Genomic DNA, 19,098 nt, shown 5'->3' on the forward strand with positions numbered 1-19,098 from the left:
GCAGGCTGTGCAGCCAGAAGGAGAAGGAACAAACTGCTGCTCTGGAGTCCAGGACTGTGGCTGATAAGGAAGCCTATGTGGGGGATGGGAACATCAAGTCAAGTTTCAAATTGCAGAAGAATATATGACACACTGGAAAACTGTTCTTGAAGTTTCTAATACATTCCTAGAGCTGGATGTGGGCACTCCAGATCTAGGGGAACTGGTGGGGCTGCAGGGCAGGAGGAGAGCACTGGTAGGGCAGCGAAAAACCTGGGACAGGTAAAGAGCAACCAACTACAGGGTAGAATGGTTATAGTAGTTTTAAATGTTTCTCCCTGTATATATTCGTATGAGAGAATTACTTTCAAACAGAAAACAACAATCATAACCAGACAAGTAAAGTGAAAACCTCCAAGCCTCAGAAAAGTCAAACTTGCCCCAACAAGCAATTTATACAAAATATTTTGAATATAGATAAAGGTTGGGGCACCTGAATTCACTGTTCCTGGGCTTCTTATGAGCTGGTACAATCTCAAATGTCTTCAAACTACAAATATACTTTCCTAAAAAAAAAAAGTTCAGAATCTTGAAAACTACCTTCCCTCCACCTGAAAGAAAAGCAAAACCTGAAGCCAGAAAATGCAAAATGGAGATAGAATCAGTAAAACTAAACCTGATTTTTAAAAACTCTCAAGCATTTATTCTGAAGGCAGGGTTTTGACTAATCAGATACTCTTGTTGCTTGTTTTTTGCCTGTGCAGTTGGTTAAAAGGGTAAAAATTACCTCCCCACAAAACCACTTTTCTGCTCCTCCCCCCTCTCCCCCTCCTCCCCGCTCACTGATAAAATGTTTTTAACGAAGACCTGGAAGGGAAGGGTAAGGGGAAGCTCCGAGCCTCCCTCAGAGAGAGAATGAAGACAGCGGGGCCAGAAATGGAACTCCCTGAGCTGTCATCCATGGCTACAGTCAGCTTCAACTACGACTACTACTACGATGACCAGTGCCAGTACCAGCAGCTGCAACATATGTCTACTTTCCTCCCTATCCTTTATAGCGCTGTGTTCCTGGTGGGCATCGTTGGCAACTCAATCCTGATAGCGGCCTTGGTCTTCAAGCGACGGGTGCAGAGGCTGATTGACATCTTTATCATCAACCTCGCTGCATCTGACTTCATCTTCCTCATCACGCTGCCATTCTGGGTGGACATGGAGGTGTCGGATGAGAACTGGAGGGTAGGATCTTTCCTCTGTAAAGCTAGTTCCTACGTCATCTCAGTCAACATGTACTGCAGCATCCTGCTCCTCACCTGCATGAGTGCTGACCGGTACCTCGCCATCATGCACCCCTCTGTCGCAAGACAGATCAGAACAAGATCCTATTCCAGAGCACTCTGCATCTGTGTCTGGTTATTATCCTGCTGCTTAGGGATGCCGACCCTTTTGTCCAGAGAACTGAAGAAGCAATATGGAAAGACTTACTGCACAGACAAAGCCGTGACAGAAGCCAAACAGATCATGTCACTGATGCTTTTAATCCTGGCCTTCTTCTTCCCACTGTTGAGTATCTTAACCTTTTACTGCTCCATCACCAAGAGACTCTGTGTGCACTATCAGAAGGCTGGGAAACGTGATAAGAAACTGAGGAAATCCATCAAGATCGTCTTCATTGTAGTGGCAGCTTTTGTTGTCTCCTGGGTTCCTTACAATCTTTTCAAGCTTATGGCCATCCTTTTGCGACTCCTAAAGCATCCTGACTGCTTTTCTGGCACGGTTGCCTTGCTGGGCATAAAGGTGAGCAGCCCTTTTGCTTTTGCCAATAGCTGTGCCAACCCTTTCATTTACTTTTGCTTTGACAACTACATCCGCAGAGCCATGCTCCAGTGCCTGTGCCCACGGGTGAAAATCAGCAGCAACAACTCTGACACCCTGGACACCCACCTGAGCCATTCCTTATCCAGTTTTGTGGCAGGGGATTATATTGCCAGGAAGAGGAAGCGCTCTGTGTCCCTCTGACTGGGAGCTGGGTCTTCGGAGGAAGGAACTTCTCCCCCCAGAGATGGCAGGAAAAGAAAAAGAGAATCGAGCAACAGAGAAAGGTGCGACTGTAATGCAGCCAGTGCTTCAGGTGGGTGGGATGCTGCTTCCTTTTAAATGCAAATAGATGGAATAGGAAACCTTAACCCCAGAATTACTTCACAATGATGATTGCTGTGACAACGCATGGTGTAAATGTGAAACCATCATACCGAGAAACAGCTACAAATGCTTATGCTGGAACCCCAGTACAAGTTCTACAAACTACAGAAAAGAACCATGTGACTCAGTCAAGGCCTCTCCGAGACAAGCTTTGAACTTGTGTGTATATAGGTTTTCATTCTGTGTGAGAAAAACGAGTGTTTCTTTTTGGTTTCTAGCTTGCCCACAAATAATTCACAATGTCCTCAAACCAGCCTGAACAATTATGGGCTTTTGGAGGTTTTCTGAACTTAGAAATCCAGTATTTTTATGAATTTGTGTGTTACCAGTTCTCATAACTTGAGTCTTGTGCATTTTAAGTCTCAGCTTCTTATTATAACATTAAATCTTCAGTTTTAATCGTAATCATTAAAGTGTTTAGCCCCTCAGATTTCAGAAAAAAGAGAACTTGAAGGCAGAGAAACCAGGAGACAAGCAAAACCTTGCATTTAACTTTTCTCTTAAAGGAAAGAAGACCAACAAAAGCACACTTGTGCTTTTAAAGACTTTTTTTGAGGACCTCACACAATTTCTGACTGCTTGGGTCAGAACTAAAGAGTTCCAGTAAGGAAAAGGACATGGTGGGTTCTAGAGCGAACGGTTACACACATGCAAACCTGCTAAAAGGCTTCAAAGGGAAGACGGCTGTATCAGCTAACTTAGCTCATGAAAAATAGAAATGAACAAAGCCTGAAGGGCTGACTACTGATTGGACAGCAGAGAAAAAACCCCTGGAGACTGGGCGATGGCAGTGGTATCCCTCCGATGTAACTGCAGCATGTGTACATTCACACTATGGCTTTTCTTTTCACACCTCTTTGTTTTCTAAACATCCGTAAATGGCAATGACTATTTGGAGTGTTACAAATAAATCCTGGTGTTTGCTTTTTGTATCGGCAACAGCTGAGCTGTTTAATGCCTGCAGAGAAACAAAAGCAGACCTCACACAATGGCGGCACAAACCTAGAAGCCAAGGCATGCACATCTGGCCCAGCTCCCCAGCCAGTTCCACACTGGACCTGCTGGCTACCAGAGCAGGTGGAGAGCTGGCTCAGAGGCTCAGGGCAGGCAGAAGTGTCTTTCAGCAACTGCGGGTGGCAGAGTGCTCTCTGGCACACAGTAAGATACTGGGATGCACACCTGGGCTACGAGGAGGGTATCACAGAGACACACACAAGGGTTTTGCTCTCCCCTCCCTTCATTGCATGTGTTTGCTTCCTTCCTCACGACCTCTTCTAAAAGATTTTGTTTTTCTTCCTCCACACGGCAGACTTTCCCTCCCACCCCCACCTAACTCCCACACTCCTTTTTCAGGCGTACAACTGCATGAAGAGCATCAACTGTTCCCAGACCTGCCAGTGTTTGAGACTGAGACCAGTGTCAGCTCAAATTTTAGAGTTTTAAATTTATCTGCAGTGACCCTCAAAAACTGCTCTCTTCTCCATCTCTTATCTTCTTTCTACCTTTACAACTGTATAAGGAGACCTTTTTTTTAAAAAAAAAATAAGCCTAAGATTTGCATTTCAACTAAGATATGGTTTTTATTACAGCACTGCAGTACTTTGGAATACACCCAATGTACAAGACCTTAAATAATTCTAGTTAAGGCTGCTTCTTTCTTTTTTTTAAATACTTCAAAATACCAGATCAAATTGGAAAAATTACTAAGGAAATCCACCAAGATCTCATGCTCAAAGCTTTAGTTTCTGGAAAATAACAAATAAACTTGATAGATATTGCCAGGTTTGAGGAGAATCACATATAAATGCCACAGCAAATGCTCCACATGAGCAAGGAAATAAAATATACCAAAGGCAACTAATTCAGTAAAGGAAAACTCAACAGATTCTTTCAGACTTTCACCCAGAATAGCGTACTTTATTTTCTTGTGAACTGCAGGTCGTTTGACAATTTCATGACATGGTAAACATTATTTTCTTTTTTTTTTTTTCCAAAGAAAAGACAACCTATGCTTGAACAGCTTTACTTCAGGGACTTTCACTATTCCATATTAACATTTATTAGTTTGTTGGCGCTAAAATATCTTAAGATGATAGCAAAATTATTGTGATTGAAAGTATTTAACGTGGTAGACTTGAGTAATGTAACAGGATGCCTATTTTATCTATGTTAAAAGAATGTAATGACAGTAAATTGGTTTGCTATGTAAAATGGAAATGGTGCAATTCTGATATGACACCTGCCAAAGACCTTGGCAAGTAATTTGGATAAGGCTTTTTTCCCTGCAACTTTTATTATTTTAAAATAAATCCACTATGACTGCAGCAAAGAAATATTATTTGGCTTTTTGTAATCTAACTTCTGCTATCATTGTCATCAAAAAATAGCAAAGCATTACTAGAAAATCTGTCAGTGAGTCTGGATGGGAACATTCATCTGCCCATCCCACAAACCTTTTCATTATTTCAGAGATGCTTTTATATTGCCTTAGAATTAAATCAAGACCTTTTGAGGTTTTTAATGAAAACAACTACACTATCAGTACCACCCCCAGCAATCTAGAGGTTGGTGCACTTTCCTGAGGTGTACACAATCAAATTTGAAGTGCCTCTCCTTCTTGGTACAAATCAGGATCCTGTTAGAAGCCTCTCTTGGTCTCAGTTTTGGCTTGAATGAATCAGCATTTTTCAGAAATAAAGTATTTCATCTCAACACAAAGAAAAATTCTACCCAGACCTGATGCTTGCTTAAATAGGCAAAGAAATTTTGTGACTTTAATTTCAGCAGCATATGTGCTAGCACTGACAACTGCACCACAGCTAAATGGAAAACTGAGTTGCAGAGGACTGAGGAGAAAGTCACACAGGGGATAGCTTCAGACCCAGGATCAGCAGGGCAAACCTGCTGCCCTCAAAACAAGAAAAGTGGTGTAGTCACTGCAGTGGACTGACCCTCCACAAGTACTGCAGTGAAGATTGGCTCTTGGAAGCCAAGAGGAAAACTTCCACTGACTTAGATGCATCCAGATCTCATCTGCAGCTTCTTGTCTTGGCTCCTTCAGACTGGTGGGAGGCAAAGCCCCTCGCAGCATGTCTGTGCCTCAGGTTTCAAATAGGCTGAACTACAAAAAGAATATTTCCTGACCTTGCAAAAATGTTGCAATGATAGATTTGCTGACTGCTCCACAGGAACAGCAAGGTCATTGACAAAAGACGTGGGGTTTTTTCTCAGGTGCTTGCAAGGCATACTGTACAAAGAGATGTCAGCTCATGGGTGGGGAGACTAACACACACTTTTAACAGTTACAGTCTTACTCCTGCAATACTAGTTTATTATCCCTGTAGGATCACTTACATTCATGAGGTCAGCAGGAACTTGTGAGTAGATTTGCAAGCTGTGAGCACAAATCATTACACATCCCAAAATTTCTAACTGAAACTGTTGGACTCAATGCTCTTAAAGGTCTTTCCCAATCTAAATGAATCTGTCATTCTTCTCTTGCTTAAAAGGCTTCACCCATTTAAGGAGCACATTTCAGGGCAAGTGAAGCACAGAAAACAGTGACCACAATCCTCCAGTGGAAAATCCATCCCCTCGGGCTATTTACTAAATATCTCAGCATTCTGCATATTCTCAGAGAAAGGGGGATCAGTTCATGAATAGGAACAAAGAAAGAGCTATCTAAATCCACAACTGATGGAAATATGCACCGGCCATGCATTAAATGGCCTCAGAAGTAATTACAGTGCTGCCAAATGTCACACACAGAGGTGGCTGGGAACCCCTAGAAAACCAGAAAGGGCCCACATTATCTCATCTAACATCTAACATTATACCACAAAGCCTGCCATTAGTGCACTCTAGGTCTCAATAACAACCCAAGCAGCTGCTCAGTTTGCCAGATGCAGGTGTTCAGTACCCTGCCGGAGTCTTCCTGCAAGTGACAGAAGGTTTTTGAATACTCCAGTCTCACTAAATGACAGAGGGGGTTTGGCCCCAAACATCTGGGCAGGTAAGACCCGAGTTCATAATGAAGTAAAAGAATGCAAAATATGGGAGATGAGAAAGCAAGTGGATTGGAAACCAACAGCCTTCAAGAAGAAAGGCAGCCTTCCAGCTCTGAGCTGGTGAAAAATTCCTGCCAAAGGCCAGGCTGGTTGTGTTGATACTTTTTAAAAAATAAATTGTTGAAACATAGGGGTTTTTTCCCAATTCACCTCACCTATGTTTCTGTACCAGATTGCAGCAGCTTTGGAAATTGAGGCCACTTGTTATAGTTTGAGAGCATGCAACATTTTCAATATCAATCATCTAAATAATGAATTGTGACCAAAATACATATTTTCACACTTCAGAACAGTTTCATTATTAGTAAGAGACCACATTCTTACTCAGAATCTCCTACTAAGTCTAGTAAGTAAACATATATCCTCTGCTGTTTACTTCTCACATTTTCTAGAGTACACGGGATTTTAAAAGAGGCATCTCAGCAATAGATGTCAAAAAAGGCAAATGTTTCTCTTTCAATTTGTACTGCATTTTGCTGCTTTGGGGACTAGAGTAGGTCACAGGGAATGTAAGGTGAGAATCCTATCCCAAAGAAAATGCTTCTCACAAGGTGAATTCAGAGGCTTTCATTTGTATTAGCTTCAGACCCTTTGCAAAGCACTGATATCCAGACAAGATAAATACTTGCTTTTGAAACAGCAGATCCTTCAAAAATAAAGTGGATTCAATAATACCAGGAAATAACTGCGTGCAGCCAAAAGTTACTAGTCAATTCTGAAAAAAAAACAAACTTCTTTTACTGTGCAATGGAGTCCCCAGAATCTGATGCCCTCTTTCTTTCTACACTGATAAAACTAGTTAATATGAATATAAAAGAACAGCTGTTTCTCAAATGATGCCCTTTCTTTAACCCTCAATTTGAAGCAAAGAAAACCAGACTGAAACTGTGTGGCATCTGCTCAGAGAATGAAACTTGGTCAGTGGTTTTTAAATCTATCCAGATTTTCAGTCTAGCTTTAAAACTGCTACACCAAATGTCCAGAAAGTCAGGCTTTAAATGCAAAGAGCAGCTTTTGCACTGAGAAACACCATGTATAAATAAATACAGCACAAATGTTTGCCATATATAGTACCATGCACCTGACTTGACCACTCACATGACTTCCTTCCATGCACTGCCTAAACAACTGCATGATTACAACCACCATTTCCCCTGCCACCCACTCCTCACCCCCCTCCTCTGGGAGCTACAGAAACTTCTAATCATGCCTCACACAGAGTAAAAATGCAAACCATTACAAAAAAGATTTAAAAAAAAAAAGAGAGAAAAGAGACAGGTGCATATTTGGTTTTGCCTGTGTTTGAATCTGTGGGAGTTACCCACCGTGGGTACAATCACACCACCTAAAAAGTGTTGCAAGTAAGAGTAGAAGCTTAGCAGCTTTCAAGAAACATATATATGTACATAAACTTCTGCTCTCCTCATAACCAGCCAGGACATTGTGGATAGAGGGGTGCTGAGAAGCAAAGAGAGAGCAACAAATGCACTGAAAAGTGCAGTGGCATGCCCAAAACCTCAGCTCTAGATAAGGTATTATGAAATCTAGTCAAAGAACATGGTACTTCTGACCACTTAGGAACACCCTCAGGTAACTGAAAAACTTTTTCAGATATCGTACCAGAAGAGAGAAGGTGACTTTGGAAAAATCAGGGGAATAAAGACAAGGAGAGACCTCGACAGAAAAAGCAAGCACATTTTTTTTCTTTTTGTCAAGAGTAGGACAAAGAGTGTATGGTGGATATGAAATGTGCTCAAACGAGGTGCCCATGAGAAGCTAAGCCAGCACTTGATGAGAGAACACTTCAGAGAAGAGTTGCTGCATGGAAAAAAGACTTGATGTAGCTAGAGAAGAGAATAAACCTTGAACAACCCTTCTAATCCCCAGGACTCACGTTTTGGCAACCACATTGATAGCTGTGACACACACTTTTTTGCATAGCCACTTAAGAGGCTGCGACCTTCCTGAGGCTATTAAAAATGTCTGAAAGCCCTGCTGATTCGTAAAGGAGAGGTAATCCTCCTACTCTTCGAATTTTTAAGTACTTGTGCAACTAGACTAATGATGCTTATAGGTCCTTATTTCCACTGTCATCCAAATAAATACTAATTAAAGTCAGTATGGAAACTGGTGGTTTTGTTGAAAATCAACTGGAATTTTGTATGACTAACTTCAAGAGAGCTGGGGTTTGGCTGAGGGAGAAGACTCAAAGCCTAACTCACAGACTACCTACCCAGTAGTGAACCCAGCTGGATTAGTGTGTCTGTTAGAATTCATGCTAATGATTCATCTCCAAAACCTCTGAAGACCCATGAAACTCATAATTCTATGGTCTCACATAGAGACAGGAGCCATCCAAATAGGTCCTCCCAGCTGTGCTGCTGGACAGGTTTCCTGATACTGCTGGCTGCACCTTCTTTAAAGTGCCTTTAAGCAACTTGGATAAAGCGTAGGGCAAGGTCACAGTGATTTAGGCATCTGTGTTCCCCGCTCTTCTCCTGTGGCTGTAAGGACAGGATAAACTGTAGTGTGAAAACACAATGGCTGAAGTGTCTGCTAACAGCTGTTGAGTGTCTCATGTTCATAGAGAGGACAAATAGTGACATGCATCTTTATCCTTTTTATCTGAGAAAAGCAAACCTGCATTCTGACTCATGCTCTAACAAGCGGCATTACCAGCACAGCTGGAGAAGACTGCAGGCAATCATCTAGTTCACTAAGAGCAAACACTTAACAGATTATTTTTCACATAAATCTGTCAAAACCTGTATGGGTAGGTAGCCATCCTTTATCCTCAGAACTCACAAAATTCACTAAAAATCATGAGATGCCATGCAAATCTATTCAGAGGTTCCTTTTACTTGCTTTTGAACTTGTAGGTTTACCCTTGAACCACACGCTTTCCTTGCACATACTGGAAGGGAAACAAAGATTGCTTTAAAAGGAAAGCTGAAGGGTTTTGAGGGTATAACCACCTATTAGCATCACACATAGTCAGTCCACTCAGGGAACAGACATGATCACACATGCCAGTTTAGGTGCTTCAAAACCAGGTTTCTTATTTACTCAGTTATTTAAGTCAGGTCTGTGATTTGCTTCATCAGTCATAAACCCTGGTACTGTGTGGGAGTAAATGCGTGTCAAGAACTGAAGTACTTTCTGCATTCATACTTCATATTTTGATTTAATGTGTTATGACACAAGTTAGCAATGTCTGCATTACCTGCCAGCCCTCTATGGTGGATAGCTGCCAATGAGCTGCCCAAAAAACTTATAACAGTGCCTACTGTTCTTGTCTTTTTTCTTTTGATACATGAATTTTTCTCTAAGTTTACAGATGACAATTGCCTGCACCATATTTCTAACACTGCGCATGAGCTGGCAAAAATTACTGACCTGTGATGAGTCAATTCAACAGAGAAATATTTCTTTCCCTCTCTCCTTCACCACCCACTGAACCCTCCACAATATTATGCGATGGAGCAAAAGGCACTTACAACTGAAGTGGAGAAATTTTAAACCTAACCACTATTAAGAGGTCCTCAGAAGAAGGATGGAGTTTATATGAACAAAGGACATTTTTGCAAATACAGTTAATCAGATTCATGACTATTTTGGATGAAGCATTGCTTCTCAATAGATAGAAAAGTATTACATGTCATGTGCATGTATGTTGATTTTATACAATAGATCTTTATTTTTCTGGAGTATCAAAGTACTATTTGGAAAAACAGGTAACTCCAAATAAAGTTAACAATTTCTCCCTCCAGCAAAATCTACCAGTTATTTTTAGAAAATAAGGCTTCTATCAAGTAAACCTTATTACTAGAATACTAAAAGCTCATTTGGAATCTAAAAATCACAAGCTTTTTCCTGACCAAAAAAGACTTAATTAGTTACTTGAATTGCTAAAATAATTGTATGTAGCTCCAACTCTTTTTGACACTCCAAAAGAAGAAATAGGAGACTTCCCATTTTCATGCTGAGCAAAGCAGCTCAGAAATAAGGGAGACCTAAAAGGCCGAATTAGCCAACAGCCACAGTGGCAGTTTAACTGACAAAAGGCAGCATCGAACTAAGGACAAAACAGGCTGTGGCCATTAACAAGGTTTGATTTATGTGGGTTTCCTTCCTTAAAAAAAAAAAAAAAAAACAACACAACAAAAAACCAACAAAACTTTGGATTTAATTGACAGTAATTGTAAACAGATTAGTCCTGCAAGTCACACAGCCACGTTGGCTGTTTTGCAGTTCTGTGCTCTCCAAGTATCAAAGCCGACCTGAGCACGGCATTTTGAAGCCGCTGCTGAAGGGAAGGTTACCTGGGAGGGTCCGTGCTCCACTCCAAAGGGAGCAGTCCTTCACTGGCAGGACTTTTAACATCAGGCACCCCAGGGAAATGCAAGAGACAATGAGGCCTTTGGAAAGAAGGGAAAATGTTACAATCAGGAAAAAAATAACAATCTTGAAGTATTTTTTCTAAGCAGGGAACTTAATCCACTTGTTTTCAAACACTGGGTCACTCACACATTTTCCCTCATATCTGAAGTTTTTGTCTCTCAAGTGAACTGAGAATAAAACAGCCCCAAAACCAACATCTGAACCCATTTAACAAGGATGCTACTGTAAACCTGGAGATAGGAGGCTGTGAATATAAACGTGAATATAAACAGTCTGTGCTCTTCACTGACATGTATAGCAGCAGTACTTGTAAATATTTATTCTGCTATAATTTTCAGTAATCAGTGCAGCTCGGGGTGGTTAGCAAATGTTCTTTAAACCATTTCCAGCTATGCTCCCGGCATGGCAGCGAGCAAGTTGATGCATCTCCCACGACACACGGGCAGTACCTGGTGCTGTGGTGCACATCTGAAGGCCGCCAAGTTATGGCACTGGGAAACTTTTAATAAAGCAGTTTCACCACAGCTACTGTCCAAACAGTTAGCTTGGACTTGTGCTGCAATTTTCTAGGTTTTTGAATAGCAAACCGAGAAACTCCTTAAGAAACATTTCACGAAGAAACACTTTGAGAGGTTACCTAGTCGCATATCACCCCCAAATCTAAACATAAATCTGCAGCACGGGATCATCTAATTCGGCACACCCTTTCTCACCCCCAAAAATTGCATCTACAACGCACAGCATGGTCACTACACACCCAGACGAAAGGAGCCCCCACCCCTCTGGTGAGCACCCAGGTAAGGGAGCAAACACATGCGAAAAACTTTCTGTGTATTACGGAAACAACATTCAAACCTTCCCCACCCAACTCCGGCCCAGCTGCAGCCTCTCAACCCCAATTCGGCCCATGCCGAAACACACTTCCCCTTCCACGGGGTCAGGCGGCCAGCAGGGAGCAATTTACCTGTCCCAGCCGCACCAAAGAGTGGGATTATGGCTGTAAACCTCGTCCTCCCTTCCTCCAGCCACTCCTGCCCGACTCCCGCCTCCCCGAGCATCCCCTGCTGGGCTGGGGACCCCTCGTCCTTGCCAGGCAGCTGCCGTCGCCCGAGCGTGCCCGCGCTCCCTGCGCGGCCGGGAGGATGCGGGGAATGAGGGGACCGGCGGCATCGCGTGCGAAGCGGCGGCGGCGGCGGGGCCGCTCTGAGTCAGCGCTCGCCTGCGGCCGGGAGCGCGGGCGGGGAGCGAAAGGGAGCGGGCGCTGACTGATCCCGGCCGCCCTCCCGGCACGCAAGGCTCGCCCTGTGCCGCCCGCCGGGCCCCTCTGCAGGCGAGCGCTGCCCCGCAGCCGCCCGCTGCACGCTTGTGCCTTTTTTCCTTACTAGCTTCACGTAGCCATGCGCACACAAGCACCCCGTTGGTGATTTTGGCGTTTACTTTTAAAATCGGGAAAAGCCTCTTTGCTGAAAGTCCAAAGTCACAAGTGGGAAGGGCAGAGCCATCAGAACGATGGCCGTGTCAGCTCTGCGTCCTAGTGCGCGTCCAGCATCTCCGCCTGCTCCCTCCCCTCGCTGTGCCTGCCCGCACAGCCCTCACCAGAGGACAAAACCTGCGGTACCCTGAGATGCAATGTCTGCGTGGGTGTAGGCTTGAGTACCAGCCGTAGGTTTCAAATATTTTACACGACTTTTCCCAGTCCTCGTCTTCTCAAACCTCCTACACTGGGCTTTCTGCCGCTGAAGGACTTGGGCTGTTTTTCGACAAGGGCAGCAACCGGTGCTCGAAGCAGCACAGGGCCCGAGGCGTGCGTTCCCTTAGCATTAATTAGTGAATTTTCCAAGCGTTAAAAGAGGTGAGGGGAGCTAGGAAGTGTAAAAGCCATCAACACTCTGAGCCACGGAAAATGGTGTAAAGTATCCACGATCATAAATACTTTTCAAGAAAGGGTGTTTTTTGCAGAAATCAGGAACACCCGAGGGGTTATCCACCCATCTCAGAAACAACAGAAACCTGACATTTCTTAAGATTTCATTTTAATGGACTCAGTTGAACCAGTTACACCACAAGCTTTTCAAAAGCTGCGAGCTGAATGACGATTACTCACAAAGAAAGTTTCTGTGACATGAATCTCACTGAAATGAATGCTTCACTTACAAAGCCTCTCCAAGAATCTTGAAGCACTCAGTGAACTCTGCAACAAACATCACTTGGGAACTGATTTCTGTACATGTTTTAAAATGAAATTACAGATCAACCTGTTTATTCCAACTGAAAACTGAGAGTAGATATGAAATATTTTAACATTGAGATATAAAATATATGGCCCTCTCATTATGTGTCCCATGAATTAGCCCCAGGGTTCTTTTTGGGATAAAAAGCTTTTATTCCCCCTACCCAATCCCAGCCTGAATGCTGTCTCAGCTGCTAGTTTCTGTCTTAAAGGATGCCAGTAACATCAGGGGCAGAAGTGGCAGTGGAAGGTTGTCTACTTTGCTCTTCATAGGTTGCCCAACCACGTTGTAGATTGTACAAGAGATTAACTACCTGGAAGGTTTTCTGCTTACTTTTTTCAAGCATAAAAATGTACAGATAACTAACTACATGATCAGGAGATTGAGTACAAACAAACACAGAGAGCTACGGTCTGATTCTACTTTGCCCGTCTGCTAAAATCAGACATCAAACTGCTAATCAGGATTCATCTGGCTTGGATTTTCTGGAGGTTACATTGCAAAGAAGCAAAAGGCTATAATGAAGTGCACTTAATAAAATGTCAACTTTGTTAAGTTTTAGCACAGAATTCATGCCAGCTACTGTGCTGGTCCAGCTGTGCAGTGATGCAATACAGAAATGCCACTGGGTTGCATTAGTGAAGTCACACAACAGGATCAAAATGCAATACAAGGACCCCTATACTTTCCAAACTTTTTCCTACTCTTTTTGGCCATGCATACAAGTAGATTGAAAAGGCTGAAGCACTGATTTCCAGGACTCCAAATTCTTAAGACCACCTTCAGGCTCTTTCATATGACTCATGACTTTCACTCTTTCAGAAAGAAATACTTTAGAAATGCCAGAAGAACAAGCTCTATTCTGAGAAAATTCAGAACTCTGAATTATTCCCTGGGATAAGAGGGAATTTAAGTTGCAGGGCTTCTCCTTATAAGTGTTATGTTTTGGGGGGGGGGGGGGGAGGGGGAAGTTTGAACAGACACATGCAAAAACAAGCAGGAAGAAAATCATCCCTGTAGCAAAAGAGCTAAAGGTCCTGGCTTTTTCATGTGGTAAATGTTCTTATCAGCCAAAACTTCTGCTTTCCCTAATCTCTTCCTAAATACCGGTGCATTTACATAATACATACGCATGTGCGTTCACTGTGGCCGGGAAAGCACAGACCGTCTAAGGAAAACAAGCAGCAATGAATAAACCTGCAAAACAGCTCTGCAGAAGTGGTGAAGCCACCGGAGATGGAAAAACTTGCTGCTCTGCATGGGGACACTGATTTCATTGTGATTGCACATGGTGACAAGGAGCTGCTGGGACAAAGAAATTGGAAAATGAGGGGGAGTTTATTCCAGGCAAGTGGTTAAGTGTGAGCTTATAGCTGATCCGACTGATAATTAAAGAAAAAAAACAAAACAACAAAATAATGGACTTGCTTTAGCCTCTGCCGATCTCCCACTGTGATTTCAGAAAAATTGCCTACTTGCTTCTGCTTGCTTAATGGGAAAGTAGATGGATTTCTTTGTCCACTGTGGGCATCTGAGCTGATAGAGTTACACAGGACTGATGAAGACCTGCCAGGTCTTGACACACAGTGCTGGGCATAAGTGTCCCTTTCATAAACTGGTCAAGATAGTGAAAAATTTTCCACTCATTTCTGCTTTGGAAAAGCTCATTCAGTAGCCTCTCTGGCTGGCCAATGAAACACGCTTCCAAAGTCCTGCTCAGGTTGATGGACAGTTCAACTTACTGGCATTTGTGTTCCAAATTATCTGAAATCTCCAGACATGTGGTACAGGTGCACCTACTTGCTTCCTACCTAACCAAGCAGCATGATCAGTTGCACAAAAAATTGTGGCTACTCTGAAAGGTGCTCAGGTAGTGCCTCCTCCACCCAAGAACAATCTCAGTTTAGCTAAAAGCACCTGAACACTCAGGGTTTGTTAGCATTGCAAAAACTTTTTGTGAGTCACAGCTACATTCTCAGCAGAGTGGGATGCTAAGGGGAGTGGGATTCTGTAGCAGTGAGTACAAACAAGAAACTTAAGGAAGTGTAACAACCAACATTTTTTTTTTTTATTAGAGGAGCAATGGCCAAGCCATTCAGGAGGAATTAATTTTCAAGATTTGGCTACAGAAGAGCTCTACAATCTCTACATTGCCTTCCCCATGCCCAGCCGCTTGATTTTTTTCCAGGGAGGCTTCAGCAGACGCCTTCCGCAGACGCCTTCCATCTTTTGGTCTCTGAAGGTGGGTTCCCTCTAGTGGCATTAAGAGGAGCATCGATTCTGTCTTATTGACTGATCTTGGTCCGTAGGAGGGGCAGGGGGAAAGAGGACACTGCAGGGTGTTACACACATCAGGAAACACTGACTTGTCTTCACTTGGCTAATAGCCTAGGACTCTTGTGTACCACAGGTTCTTTATTTTTTCAATCAGCTGTTCGAACATTATACTGACTCTAGCTGCTTCTTTGGCGAATCTCTGTCTGCAGGAGACAACAGAGTATGTGGTAAGATACACAAGTATGCGAGGGTAAACCCCATCTGCTGTAGTTATCACACTGCCTGTCGCTGGGAGTGCAGAGCTCCTTGGCAGTCCTAGAGGGGCTTTCCTCAGAAGACAGGAATAGGCAGTATGTGTGTGCCACGAGTTACATCAAACTGTCTCTAGGGTGATCGTGCTTTTCCTTTGGTGAGGAAACTCATTCCCCTTCCTTGAGCAAGATATATGCACAGTTAGAGCCAGTTCTATGGTTTGCATCAAGTGATCCTGGCACACTGAGTACTCAGCCCCTCACAGCACTGCATCACCCTTCCAGACAGCTGATCCCCCACCAGCCAGTGGCCTCCTCCCTCAGTACCCATGGATAAAGAGCAGTACCAGCTATCCCTGAGAACATTGTCATGTACACTGTGCCTCTCTGGGAAGAGCTTGTGCTTTCGCAGGAGACCGTACCATCTCACCCCACTTTCCAGCACCTTGTTTCCTTGGTACATCAGGCTTTGGTTGCTGATTAATTTCCCCTTCGATCTCCCCATATAGATACTTGATTAATCTATTCTTTCTCCCACACCTCCCTCTCCCTTTCACACATGGCTATGGAGTGCTACTACAGAGCAGCTTTCCATACCTGGCCGCAACAACTGATGGACTCTGGACAGTATCCAGCAAGAACTGACTGATTTTAGGGGACACCTTGTTCACAGCTTCATAGAAGTAAGATGCAATAGCCTCAGGGATGGCCAGCAAGTCACGACGGTCTTTCTCAAAGATGGACTTTGACTGCACTTCTGAGAAAAAAAGGCAAACCCCCATGAGGCTTCTCATGTCACTTGTGTCTCTGCCATCTTCCCAGAAGCACAGGGAAAGAGATTTGAAATTCTGAGATTCAGAACCTCTCCCAGAATTTGCTCTAGCAGCATCCAGCAGCACCTCTTCACCCAGTCATGGGTATCTAAGTCATAGACCATTCATGGCAGAGTATTTGCACCAAGTATGGGCAGTTTTCATGCCAGGTCTCCACTGATTTGTTCCACGCTGCCAAGCACTGTGTAGTCATGATTTTCAACTAAATTATTTGGCTTCAGTCCTACTTCACAGTACACGAGAACCTGTAGAAGCTGAGCTTTGTCTCAGGCAAACAGCAAAGCTTTCCAGACTTACCGGGGAGAGTGGTGCTAAGGAGCAGGATCAGAGCTATCACCAATGCCCTGGATTGCAGCATGGTTTGCAGTACCAGTTCTGCTCTCTACACAGAGAGACCTGTGGGAATCAGCATACAATGTTTGGGGTTGTTTGTTGGGTAAACACCAGATTTTTGCAACAAACCTAACCAATAAATGAAGACAAGAACAGAAAGATCATGGTGCATTTCCTCTGAAGATGTGAGGAAAAGGCAGTATAAAAATGAAGGTGTCCTTTTATTTGTATAATCACAAATATCCACAATAATAACTTCAGGATCTCAAAGCAATATGGACAGTTAAAGCTGGTTCTTTTATATAAGAGCTAAAATCCCTTGTTTCAGCACATGAGCAAACCAGTAAAACTGCCAGAAGTCAGAGTAGGTTTCCTCCACGCATAAGTACAATTGAAAAATTTATAAGGTGGGATTTTTTTGTTTGTTTTGGTAAACTGCTGTAAAGATCATTGTGCTAGTGAGTACATCACATACAATGATCATCTTAGTGACCCAGTGATCAGAGTACTTTGTCTTGCTTTAGTTGAGCAAAGTCCCAACTAGCTAACTAGGTTCCCTTGCCTTTTTTCACTTTGGAATTAATGCAGCAGACAGTAGCCCAAGCAGAACAAGTTCCCAAAAGTGAGTGAGTGCAAAATTTAGCTTCATCTGACTTCCTTTATTTTTGTCTTTTAAAAAACTCAGAATTGGAGAATTGAAAGTTTGCTACTTGGTACACTGAAAATACCTTACACCTAAACAAGCTTTTCAAACATGCTGCACTTAAAAAGGTGTTTAGAAATTAAAATTGGTTTATGCCCCCAATTAGAGGGATGCATCACTCAGAGCAACATGAAGAAAACATTGAACATAGGAATTGCAATGGCAAAATAGGCTGAAAGTCTATTATATGTGAATGCTTTGCTAAATCCCGTAGCAGGTGGTTACAAGTCAATGTTTCTTCTTATCCCACAGTAAGGAGATCTCCATCCATTTTTATTTCCTTCTGTGCACAGATTACCTCCAAAAGCTATCACCCAGTTCACTAGATGTTTGCACAGTTGCTCCTTTATCACTCTTCCTTGATTTTTAATCCCAGAGCCAGTTTCTCTCCATGTTCACAAAAGGCATAAATTTGCTTCCCAGGAGCATGAACAGATGCTCTTACCCCCTTTAGAACCTGTAGTCGCTGTGGAGAAGGCACCTGGGAAAAGGTTATGTATCTCCCAACACAAAGTCTGCAATTCCTACCATGGGCTTTACCCTCCTATGAGTGTCTTATGGAGCATCCATGACTCAGCTTCAGACCAGGTCACCCCAGGTACTCCCACCCTCCTCCATTTCAGCACCATTCCTGGCCATGGAGCGTGAGAAGGGCTCACACTTTGGTTTGCAGTAGGAGATGGGGCAAAACAGAAGATGACCTCCACTCACTTGTCTATGGTCTAGACAGACCAGTCACAAAGTCCATGCCACCCAGAACAGAGAGTTCAGCTCTTACCTGTCCTGCTTTCTCTCTTTCTCAGGCCAAAGCTGAGGTAGGTGCACATCTGAGACCCCAGCATTTATGCAGAGCTAATATAGTGGTAGCAAGGGGTCAAAGGTCCTGCTTTGTTTCCCCATTTGCTCTTTTGCAAGCACATCCAGCTCAGTGGGACAAGCAAGAAGCTGTGGAGGACTCTGGACCTGTTACTGAGATTTGGTAATGGAGGGTCAGTCTGACCCGAGCCCAAGAGATGTGGAAGGCAGCTTCTGGGTCACTGAGTCCCCTACTTTTGCAGGCAACCATGTCACAGAGGCCCCTTTCATAAGCTGACCAAATTCCACATTAATAGTAGCTAGAGCTGGGCTGAATTTTGCTCCTGCTCCTACTCCTCCTGTGCCCTAACCCACTGCTCTGGCAGTTGGCACTTACCTGCTGCTGTTACACCCGCTGGCATTTCCCCCTCCACTTACAGCAAATGCATTAACCAGATGGTGCACAGAGCTGTGCACCCCTCTCACACTTCTTTCCCTGTGACCAAGTCTTTTTGCACAGGCTGAATAGATGAGAATACACCTGAGACAGCTGTCAAAACTTACCAGGAGGAACATCCAGCTAAGGGATCCCCAGCCCAAGAAACACATAGAGCAGTTGGAGCGGGTCCAGAGGGACATGAAAAATGATCATGGGGCTGGAACACCTCTCCTGTGGGGAAAGGCTGAAAGAACTGGGGCTGTTCAGCCTGGAGAGAAGGCTCCAGGGAGATCTTACTGCAGCTCTTCAGTACTTTAAAGGGTTCTTATAAGAAATACAAAGACTCTACCAAGGCTTGTATTGACAGGAGAAAGGGAAACAGGTTTAAATTGAAAGATTTAGATTGGATGCAAGGAAGAACTCTTTACTGTGAGGGCAGTGAGACACTGGTTGAACAGGTTGTTCAGAGAAGCTGTAGACACTTCACAAGTGGCCAGGTTGGATGGGGCTTTGAGCAACCTGGTCTAGTGGAAGGGGCAGGGTGGATGAGATGATCTTGTAAGGTCCTTTCCAAAGCAAACCATTTTTAC

General features: G+C 43.5%; 2 protein-coding genes across 2 annotated transcripts; one reads left to right on the forward strand and one right to left on the reverse strand.

Annotated features, from left to right (window-relative positions):
• The first annotated feature begins 894 nt into the window (after window positions 1–894).
• On the forward strand, window positions 895–3,042 carry GPR15 (G protein-coupled receptor 15). The gene has a single exon (XM_032098541.1). It carries the CDS (start codon window positions 895–897, stop codon window positions 1,993–1,995), a length of 1,101 nt encoding a protein of 366 aa, XP_031954432.1. The 3' UTR covers window positions 1,996–3,042.
• A 12,215-nt stretch (window positions 3,043–15,257) lies between these two features.
• LOC116436403 (apovitellenin-1-like) lies at window positions 15,258–16,611 on the reverse strand. The gene is made up of 3 exons (XM_032093509.1): window positions 16,536–16,611; window positions 16,003–16,162; window positions 15,258–15,357 (listed from the first exon to the last, which is right to left on the reverse strand). The coding sequence occupies exons 1-3, from the start codon at window positions 16,594–16,596 to the stop codon at window positions 15,258–15,260; spliced, it is 321 nt and encodes a 106-aa protein (XP_031949400.1). The 5' UTR covers window positions 16,597–16,611.
• Window positions 16,612–19,098: the final 2,487 nt, after the last annotated feature.

The sequence above is a fragment of the Corvus moneduloides genome, chromosome 2 (genome assembly GCF_009650955.1).
Source record: "Corvus moneduloides isolate bCorMon1 chromosome 2, bCorMon1.pri, whole genome shotgun sequence".
Taxonomy (NCBI): domain Eukaryota; kingdom Metazoa; phylum Chordata; class Aves; order Passeriformes; family Corvidae; genus Corvus; species Corvus moneduloides.